Raw genomic sequence first — 11,608 nt, 5'->3', positions numbered from 1 at the left:
AAGAGTTCAAATATTTGAACTTTGGCAAGGAACTCAACTTTGGGCTGTGATGCTTCAAACTCTGTCGTACTTTACATTTCCATCGAGCAAAAAATCAAAACTATAAGATCTTCTCTATTCTTTATGATGCCATGAATGATACTTTGGGTTAATTTGTTCTTTTTACAAAGAGACTTCAAGGACTTCCCCATCAAATCTAAAGTTTTCAGTTAGCTAGTCAAAAAGATTTTTTTTTTAAGAAACAACACAAAGCAAAAATGACATATCAGTATTTTAATATTGGTCAGAATCATGTTATATTTCACAACATCTTTTTGTAATTTTTCATGTTGATGACTTTTACAAAAAATACAATAAAATTGGGCGTGTTCTGTATTGCAGTGATCAAACAAAGCTTCAACAAGGGAGGCAACAGTGCAACAAAGAGCAGCATTAAATGCTAGGCAGTGTGCAACATTTTTTACATTATTATTTGAAATGTAGAATTTAGAAAATAGTCATAAATTCAATTATTGTGTTTTGGGAGGGATATTAACTAATGACCACAAATAAGTATAAACAGCACACGTGCACATTTGAATTACAAGCAGCGATACAGCAGTTAGATTCAATGTCAGTCTAGATTCTGATGGTTCTGATGGTGAATCTTAAATTTCATAGATAAACAGAGATAACTGAATGTTGTAAATTATCAATATTTACTGACAACATCAACACAATCACAGTTGTATCTTGCTTATTTTTTTCTTCAATCAAATTAGTTAGATTGATATTTCACTATGTCACAACTACACAGATCATAAAACATGTAAACTTTTGCAATAAAGCTACATTAGGCAGATACATCAATACTTACTGATGCAGAGCAATGCAGAACCTTTGATTTTACCGTATGAAATATGATATAAAATCAATAAGTTATGTATTTTTACTATCAGGGAGTTTCAGCAAATATCTATTAAGAAAAATTATTATTTTTTTTTCTTATTTCAAGAATAATAGTTACTTTAATCCTGAGGGTTTTTTTTTTTCAAACAAAGGCTGTTAAAATGCAGCACAGTAAAATAAGCAAAAGCATTAAGCAAGTTTTTAAATTCAATTATGGGATTGGATCAGACTCAGGCTTAAATCAACTATTTTTCCTTTTAAAACAGTGAGTCACCACTTCACAGAGAGAGGCACACAATGTACTGCACATTCAAATGAATTTATACAGAAAAATGTGAAGGTGGCCACTTACAAATATTCAACCAGCTTCCATGTGACAACTGCATGACAGCTCAGCTGCAAAACATTGAAATGCACATCATGTTCTTTATTCACATTCTGTATTTATTACTTTCATTGAGTCTCCTAACATTCAAATTTGTTGTTAAAAAATGAATTATAAGGTTTTTTAAGGTTGCATCCAACTAAATGAACATATTTTTGAAAAATCTATTATACAAATTAAGTGTGGAACTCTGTTAGTTATCATTTAATCAATATTAGTCCTAGAGTGTGTGCTGTTTTTTTTAACAAATTATTATAATTGATGGATATAAATAACTTTACATTTCATGCAATAAAAAGGTTTCATTCTTGATTATCAACATGCCACTAGAACAGCAGTTTTCAGTAGAAGTTACTTAAAAAAGGAGCAAAGATTTTTGTTCACCAGCCATTTGTCAGTTTTTTAATAAATTAATAAAGCATTTTTTGTGTATGTTGTTCTTTTTACTTTTTAAAGTAAACTATGTGCTTAAAGGATTTTTTTTTTGAAATGTCAAATTTAAGTTATTTATATGAATAAATAATCTCCTGTGAATCTCTTAGCATGTAATATGGAAGTCAATGAGGTCACTCTCCCATAGTAAGGATGAACATTTTCCTAAAAGCCGCTCTTAGCGATTACTTGAAGACCCACTCCAATGGAAAAAAAATTACGCTTAAAATTGCGCTTCTGAGTATATCTTTCTTCAAGTCATTGTAAATCAGGAGCAGATGAAAAAAATACTGTTGGAAAAAGTTTGTAGCCGTGACAGATAAACCACACTGCTCCGCTCTGTTTTGATCTGATGAATCCACTTGCAGACAAATAGATCCACGTGTGTCTTCGTTTTCCTCACCAAAGCTGGCTCAAAACTGTACGTCTGGATAACTCCTATATCTGTCTCCATTTTTGTTGCACCACGTAATGGTAGCTTGGGGGTGTGAGGGGCTGTAAGCTAGAGGGAAAGTGTGGTCAAAGGGATGATACATTTCTTAACATAATTCTATCCAAAATCAAGAAATACAGAACTCCTTTAGATACTTTAAAATGTAGACGAGTCTTGCCAGAAATCCTGTTTATCAACCAAATCTGTGTTTTAGCTCCAAGCGGCACACTGCTGGTGCAGTTACAACAGCAGCGACAGGCACACCACACACCTGTCACAGTCTTTGACGTTATTAATTTACTACATCAGATACATTTTAGCTGATTTCATGTGATGGCTAAAACGCTGATTGTATCAGGATGCATCAAGCTGTCATGGGACTCACGAGGGCTATAGTTTAAAGGGTATATTAGCTTACCATGCTTTTAAAATAATTTAATTGATCTCCAATCTTTTTCTGCACATTTACTTTGCTCCATATTTTCTATGACGACCTTCATTGTCATTATAAAATTCTCACTACAGCTTTATGTCTTCTAGCAGTATTTCCAGTGCTTTTTTTCCTCTTTTTTATTGGCTTTTGACATGCAGTCAGGTTGGGAGCCAGTTGACTCAATCATTAGATAAAATTGACTACAACTGAGATAAGACTACGTCTGTTCCTTACATTTGTTTAAAGATTTTCCTCCTCACTTCTCACACTTTTCCACAACAACTGTCCACAACTTACACAAACCGGTGCAGACTTTTCCCAACCAAGAAATCGCATGTAAAATCTATCAAAATATCTTATTCTCTGTCAGTACCCTCATAGTAAATCAGTGTCAGATAATTCATTCACTGAATGAAGGCTTTTCACCAAACAATGCATTTGACCGAGTCACTTTTTTTATGCTTAAACATGTTGTTTGAGTTTGCCCTCAGTAAGCTCATTCAGCAGCCCGCTCATCGACATGCTGCAAACCAATACTGGATTTCCCCTCTGGCTTGTTTGAGCAGCCAGAACATGTTCCATATAAATGACATAACCGACAGTCAAACTGTGACACATGAAGCCGAGCAAAGTTCAATCAGCAGCCCTTTCATTGATGAGCTGCTGGTCCACACAGCCAACAGGGAAAAAAAGGGCGCAGGGGCGATCCTCCGCATCACATGTCTGACTGTTTTTACAGACCAAAACGTGGAATCCCACATACTTACATAATTACAAATGACGACCTTTGAGATTTTTCTTGTTAAGCGTCGCCCTAAATTTACCTCCAACTGTTTCATTTTCTTTGCAACTATGCTGCTGTAGATCATAGTTCTGTGTTTGGATGAGAAGGTTTTGAATGATCTTTCTATGGAGAGATGATCATTTCTGCTTTCATATGATGATGCTGTGCATGGTCACCTGTGCACCGTTACTATGTTTAATGTATTAGCATGCAAATATTGAACATGTTTTGCTGCGTATATGTGAGCTGAGATGCTCTTCAAGAGAACTCCTCAGGCTCAGCACTCGGTGCGACTCCATTCTGGGTCTTCCCACCGCTGTTGTTAGAAATGGTGGTGTCATTTTGGCGAGATGTGATGTAGCTCCTCTTTCGAGGGGGCAAGGAGTGTTTCCGCCCAGTGCCACCTCCAGCGCCGCCGTCGCCGTCAGCTGGGTCGTAAACCACCACCATGGTGGTATCCATTCTTGTCAGCGTGTACATACTGCTCTGCCGTGTTGGGTGAAGCCGGGTGGAGCGGAGTTCCAGCTCATCGTAGCTGGACACCTTGATGAAGGGGCACCAACGAAACGCCCTCTTGAAGCCTGCTCGAAACCTGTTGCCACATTAAGAAAAAGAGCAAGAATTTAAATGAGAAACTAGACGGCTGACAAGGTTAGTGAGAAATATGTTTTTTATTTTTTTTTGAGGTAGCAGTGAAAACAAATTAACTTTTTTTGTGAAAGTATTTGATAAAAGTTGGATTTTTTTTCAGACAAACACATGGAAACCCTAGAAGAAATTTTCTTCTGGGCTTTTACTTCTGATTTTGGGTAGCTAAAGAAATAAAATAAAATAAACAAACATCTACCAAATTTGACTCTGAAATTTCTCCATGGTTAAACTCATTGCAATAGAGTTTAGTTAATTTCAAGAGTCTTGGAAAAGTCTCACAGATTATAGTATAGCCTTTTCTCCTTTTTAACGTTTTTCTCAAAATACAATACTTTAATGCTGTCGAAAAATGTCAAGTAAATTAATTTTTTTTTTTTTAACACTAAAATCCACAGAACCAAATTTGCAATAAGATATAGATAGTATCAATTATGACAGTAATGTTGGTTAAAGGTGCAAAAATATTGATATTAATGTTCGGGACAAAAAAGCACCTCATTTACTCACTGTCTCAAATTGGATCCACTGATTTATAACATGGTGTAACTGTATTATAAAAAAATAACTATTAAAAATGTTTCTTATTTCAATATGCAATAAGTCATTTAAATAAATGTAGTTCACTTTCAGCTTATCCCTTTTGGGGTCGCCACAGCGTAACAGCACCCACTGTTTCGCATCAGTGATTTGGCAGAGTTTTTACGCCGGATGCCCTTCCTGACACAACCCTGTACTTGAGGGGCACAGGGACCCAGTTAGGCAGCAGCGTCAAGGGTCTTGCCTAAGGACCCAATCTGGGTGGGGATCAGTGGACAACCCTGGGAATCGAACCCAGGGCTTCTGCTAAATGCATTACAAAATTCTAGTTATTCTGACCATAAAGTTATGAAAATTAGCCAAACTTTTTCCACCAAAAGTGTTTTTGAGATTTAATGGAAGCAGCCATTTTGAAATGAGCAGCCCTTCTACTGCCCCTTGTGGAATGATAATGCACTACAGGGCAGGAAACATGGACCAGGTTATATCTAAAAGTTTTTTTAAGGAAAGTTTGGACTATGCTAATGAGATAGAGGTTTCACAAATGTATGTATAAAATATGATACAAATGGTTATATAGGGCTAATGTAAAAATTTGACAACTATCAGTTTGTAAATAATGAAAATGTGTTTGATAAAAGATTTGCCACATTTTTAAACAAAATCAAACCTGTGAATATTTAAAAGTTTAGTAGTCCAGTATTCGTCAAATCTGCACATGCAGAACTTGATTTCTGGGCACAAATCGTGGAGGAAGCGGAAGAAGAGACAACAAAAGGCAGACATTTAAGAAAAAAGAAGGAGAAGGCCAAGTATGATGAAATCATAAGCACACATTTAATAAAAATCTAAATTTTTCATGTTGCGGTATTTTGCTTCAAAGAAAGCATATAATATACCTCATGCAACATGCTTCGTTTATAAATTCTACATGTCTAGAGCTGCAGTGAGACCTCATGCTGATGTATTCAGTATTCAGCCTTCAGCAGGTGCCATCATTACCCCACACAACATTTTTGCAAATGTCAATGTAGCCTTATGAAAAAAATCCACAGGCTTAAAAAAAAAAAAAAAAACATAAAATCAGCATGACACAACTCCACAGGGTGCCGTTTTAGTGAAATAATGAGGACTGAAGGAGCAGTGATACTTATGTGATGTTCTAGCATATCTTATCTGAACCCACTTTCTAAATTTCTAAGTAGCTGGCTTCAGCTTATTTAAACGCAGGAAACGGGGTCGCACTCACTGAACACAGAGCTTCAACCGGCACAACGAGCCAATATGATAATGTGCGCAGCAATTTCTGAGAATGGTGTGAGCACACAAATTTCCCCTCACTGGGCCCAATGACATCCAACCCTTTATTGCCTTTCTAAATACGCGGTCGTGGTCCTCGTTCCTAAATCCAACAGCAAAGTAGAAAATGATGACTGTTGGCTCCATGATCAGCTGCTGCCGAATGCCATGATTTTAGTTTATCACATCTCCAATCAATATCTGAAGATGAAATTTCATAGTTTTATTGAAGGCACTCTAGTGTTTGTTTGTTTCCTGTTTTACCAAGAAACTTTACATTTTTAGGTATTTGAAAGGGTGCAATTTTACGGAAACCCCACTGGGATAATGTAACCTGAAAGACGGCCTGTGAGAAAATATCCTTGCTTGTTTTGACTCAGAACAACAATTTATTTTGGCGTGTGTCAGACAGATTTTTAATATTTTTTCTACTGCTTTAAAGTGGTATTTTTTTTTTTTTTTTGTAAAAGTATAGACTTTTTAGTAAAACCAGTTCCCTGATGTGGTAAACTAAATATATAAAATACATAAGAGCAACATTGGTCAGATAAAAAAAAAAATATATATATATATATATATATATATATATATATATATATACTAAGTGGAAAATACTGTAAATGTTTTTCATTATAATTTGTCCTACAAAAGACTTTCAAGTGAATTCCCTTCTTTACTGTTTTTCACAAAAAGGGCAAACATGTGTTTAGAAAATTTCCATTTTAAGGTTATTTTTTGTTTTGTGACCTCTTCACACAGCATAAATACCAAATACCTTCAATTTCATAAAACCCTGAAAGAAGCAAATATTTTTCTGTACGCTTGGAAACAAGGTTATCTATTTGTAGGCGATTATTTATGATCATGGAGGTCCTTGTTGCTTCCTACCTGCTGTTGAGGCAGCAGTAGATGATGGGGTTGTACATGGTGGAGCTCATGGCCAGCCACATCACCGACAGGTAAACCTGCTGGATGTACTTCCACTTGCTCAGACGCTTGTTGAGGCCGGTTACAATGAAGTAGACGTGGTAGGGCAGCCAGCAGAGGGCGAAGGTCACCACCACGATGATCATCATTTTCACAACCTGCAACAAAGAGAACAATCTGTGGATAGCTAGATTTGGTGTAAAAGTGATTTTTCTTCCTAATTTTGTTTTAATGTTTTTTTATTATTATTATTTAATTTACTATCAAACTAGTTAAATGTCAAATATGTAGGCAGTGTCATTTGGATTAGTGTAATACGGCAATTCATTACTTTTAGTTTTAAAAATATAAAATCATACTATTTATCTGAGAAACATTATAGTTTCTATAAACTGCAAACCTCTGAGCTCGTTCTGTTACCTCTCAGTAAAATATATTGCGTTCTGGCATAGGAATTCATGTCAGCTAAACATTAAATGCTGCATAATGTAAAGCAAATCAGCATCAGATGGAGATATATTGATTCATAATTACACAGACGGAAGAATTTCCAGCTCAAATGCTTTCAAGCTCTGGTTTTTCTGGTTCATTTGTTTAACACTCTAAAGCAGTTTGGAGCTGCTGCCAGGTGTTGCAGAGGAAGACCAGCTGCTGGTCGAGTGTTAGTTTTGCCTAAAGTATTTGCATTAATTTACAACTACAATAAGGTTTTTTTGTAACAGTTGGTTTTCTGACAGTGGCGTCCACAGGAGCTTGACCTTCATGTAGCTGCTGCTGAATAAACATAAGTTTCTAAAGAATTGTTCAGAAAAAAGTGCAGTTATATATAGTTTTGTCAAATCTACCAAACTAACACAAAAATGCTTAACTTGTAGATAAAAAATGACAGAATTAAAAAAAATGTTTATGGAATGTTGAAACTGGTCAAATCTTTTTCAATAATATTTTTTCCCACCAGGATAATTCAAACATCTATAAGATATCTATGTAATCGTCATGTATGTATATGTATATATGTTGTTTTTTTGTTTTGATGTAAGACTCTGAGAACTTTATCCCATGTGAATTTCAGTAAAAATGTTTGCTACTTCTTGGAGTGTAGAACTTTGTGATTACTAGTTGTCTGTGAACAAAAAGGCTGCAAGGTGACATTGTGGTTACCTCTTTCACCTTGTAGTGAGAAGAACCTTGTTAAAATCCTGGCAGGAACTTTTCCGTGTGAAGTTTGCATGTTCTCCTTCTAGAGGTGTGTATTTTCTCCTGCTTCCTCCCACAGTTCAATAACACATTTCTTAGGTTAACTACAGTTTGCAAATTGCTCCTGTGTGTTTGTGTGACCCTGTGATAAACCAGTGACCTGATTAGGGTGTACTTCTCCTTCAGACGTAGCTGGATTGAAACCGGCAAACCTGTGATCCCAAAACTCAGTGGGTTCTGAAGATCAATGAATGGATTTATTTATTTTTTTACTACTAAAGGCTTTACTAAAGTAGACATCTAAAATAGACATCTAATAAGATTAAATGGCTACAAGTAGATGTTGAAGGAGACCTCTATACACACATATCTTTCAGAACATTATTAGTTGACATTTAAACGACTAACAAAATAGAGTTGTAAGAGATGTCCTGTAGACATCTACAGTAGATGTATATGAGGTATCTAACATAGATCCTGTCCCTAGTGGGTTTTGACAGTAAAGACGTAACATGGACAAAACTTTGGACAAAATTTAAATCTAAGCTAACAATGTTAAAGATAACCAATGTTTTACAATATGCGCAATTTACTGACCACATTTTGGCTGGAAGTGGACACCTATGACCTATGGTTACTAATATAATAGATGACAAATCAGACTTTCTGTAAAATTGTGATAATTTTTATATTGGGTTAAAGCGAATAAAAATCATTGTCATTAAAGAATGCAGATGACTAAACTGCTTCATAATTGCTGATCCCCTCTCTGAGCAAATAGAAATTGGTATTCTTATGGTACAATGGTGTCTTAAAGGGGCCATACCATGATTTTCTTCAGCCTTTCAGAGTAAACTATATCCATATAAATGATCATATATTACCCTCGGAGCACAAAAAACTAATTATTTATGAAATATGAGTCATTTTTGGGGACCGTTTTAAAACATCGCCTTTTGCTCTTTGTTGGTCCAGCCCATTTCACAATGTCATCCTTGAGCCTGCCCATAGATCGTCAGTGAGCCTCCCTGAGCATCCTTAGCGTGCCGGCTTTCTGTTTCGGACCAAACTTTGTAAACAAAACCATGTGACTAAAGATCTCTTCAGTCATTGGCCAGCAGCTATTGGAGCGGGTCAAAACAAAAGAGAAAGATGGATGCGCTGCAGTCTGCAGATGCTTGCCAGGATTTTTCACTTATTCAAACTTTTTATTTTGCTGATGGGTTTTGAGCATCTGTATGAAGGCCAGATTAACACTTTTTACTGCAGCTTTTGTACCGTGGAGGAATCCTGCATGACGGTCACTGGGAACGCTACGGCTACAAGTAGACTGTCATTTGAATCAATGTGGATCACGCTTAAAAAGTGGTTTTATTGAGCATGAATTCATCCGACCACATTCTAATGAGTTGCTGTCTCATAGTTGTGCTGTTATGGCATTGTTTTTAAGAGAATTCTGTTTGAACCACAATAGAGTTTTTAAGATGACATCAAGGCAGCAGCCCGTTCGCGTGCTGCGTAGCGAGACACAATAACACAAGTAACACAAGTTATACGTTTTTTTGATGGTATTAAAATAAACGTTCTAACAAGTAAAAAGTTGGACCAATTATTTCCTTTTGGCTAACATGACAATCAATGCTTTACATTTGTCCGCGACTCATCGATCGCCTCATTTCTAACGTGTTTACATCACGTGACTGTTGGGTACGGTGGCCGTTTTGGTTCAGTCATTCCGCTCTCAGTTTGTTTCATATTCAAACTGAGGAATCTCAGAGTGAACTGAAGTTCAGTCCGATTGGAAACTAACCAAGACCACCTTAAAGATGGGTCAGAGAGCGGTCCCTGGAACAGGTGTGGTGCCAAGGTAGTTATCCCCTGCTTGGATACACATTATGGGAGGAGATAACTACCTCGGCACCACAGCTCTGCAGGGAAAGTGGGTGTGTGTTCGTTGTAATCTGGGGGCGGAGCTTGCAGCACAGATTTTCCCTGGAGGAGGCGGTTCGCATCGATCTTACGTCAGCATTTTCCCACCCGCTCATTTTCGTGGGTATGGGAGGGGCTGCTGTAGACAGTGCAGGTTTTTATAGGATTACTCTTAAATGCATGAATGGATCAAAATATCGCTTTGGGGTTCTTTATAGTGAGGAATGAACAGTTAAATGCATTTAAAACCTCAAAAAGTAGACTTTTCATGGTAGGGCCCCTTTAAATTGACAATCACAGAGAATTAGATCTAAAACAAATTTGTTTTTTTTGTAAGTTGTTTTGAAATAGAAAGTAAGTTAGGATTTAAAAAGTGGACGAGATTAATTGTCAATGAGAGATATTAAGCGAACAAAGAAGTTGTATTATTGAAATTAAGTAGATCTATAAATTCTATTTAAATCAAATGTTTGTTTTTAGGCTTTTCGAACAACATTTTTAAGCCTTTGATGTTTGTGTTGAGAAAAAACCTTGTAATGCTTCTAGTTTGCTTCTGGAGCCAGGATCTGCCGCAGCCTGTGACTCCTCAGAAGCATTATGTGAAGCACGCGCTGGGAAAGACTTCCAGAGACAAACAGACAGCGAAGAGTCCACCATCAAATCTAAACAGAACCCCTCCTTTGTTTTAAGTGAGTGCTGCAAATAAGCTCATGGTACAACAGACAGGGGTGCTATCTGTGCTATGACTAAACAATGGTAAAGTTTTATCTGTATTTCCAGATACTGTGCAATTTAAGACATCGATGTACCCTCAAGAGGATCAAACCCAACGTAAAAACCAAAGAACCAAAGAAAGTATGTAGTCGAACGTTTTCACATAAAATCCTCTGTGGTCCGTGGTTCTGTTTTGTTCTCAATCACTTGAATCATTTATATTTCCACTGTTTAGAATACCTCCGGATGATAAGAGGCGCTCCTAACCCTGCTGCTGTGTCATTGTTTTATCTTTCTGATGCATGGTCATTGTGCATTGTAATGCATTGCTAGCTCTATGCAATGCTTTTTGTTCTTGTACTCTGCTGCTGGCCTCTAAGCCAGGTCAACCAAGTGAATTAGACTTTAGCTCCATAAGGCTTTTTCTTATTAAAAACAAATTTGATTCTAAAACATGTCACCTGAAATCAATGTATATATTTATTTAAAATGCAGTTCGGTATGATTTAAAGCTAGGGTTACAATGGGGAGTCATCGGCAGAATCTTTAAGATTCTTTAAGAAAATTGTTGTTGCGGATGAAAGTCGATAGTGGCAGTCAGGCGGTTGTCAAGCGTCAGGGATGACGCCATTACGAAATGGCGACAGCTGGGTGGTGGCAGCCGGATCGCCAGCTAGAAAACAGCTTTGATTGGACAATGTGTAAATGTCTCGGGACGATGGCTTTCAATACTAAAATGTCCTCCAGCTGCCCAATAGCCAGGGGGTGTATTAAAAGAAGGTTGTTCTGTACCACTGCTTGTTTAAAACTCCGATTTTGAGCAGTAAATCCTGACAGTATTTTTTAATCTTTTTTTTTTAAGTTTGGGCATTTATTTTATTTTTATTCTAATTTTTAAAATTAAATTTACATGCATGAAGCAACTGGTCTCTGCTAAAGATAATCAGAAGGAGTTTTCCTCTACGTTGTCAAACGAGGTTATATTCATCATTTACCGCC

General features: G+C 36.6%; 1 protein-coding gene across 1 annotated transcript in view; it reads right to left on the bottom strand.

The window, feature by feature from the left end:
• Positions 1–258: 258 nt before the first annotated feature.
• Positions 259–11,608, bottom strand: part of tacr3a (tachykinin receptor 3a) — a 31,814-nt gene continuing 20,464 nt past the window's right edge. The window contains exons 4-5 of the mRNA XM_024290244.2: positions 6,731–6,927; positions 259–3,947 (exon numbers count right to left, since the gene is read on the bottom strand). Of these exons, the coding sequence (XP_024146012.1) occupies positions 3,614–3,947; positions 6,731–6,927 (531 nt within the window). The 3' untranslated portion in view covers positions 259–3,613. The remainder of the gene's footprint in view (positions 3,948–6,730; positions 6,928–11,608) is intronic.

This window comes from Oryzias melastigma, linkage group LG1 (assembly GCF_002922805.2).
Source record: "Oryzias melastigma strain HK-1 linkage group LG1, ASM292280v2, whole genome shotgun sequence".
NCBI lineage: Eukaryota > Metazoa > Chordata > Actinopteri > Beloniformes > Adrianichthyidae > Oryzias > Oryzias melastigma.
This window is presented reverse-complemented; position numbering and strand designations above follow the sequence as displayed.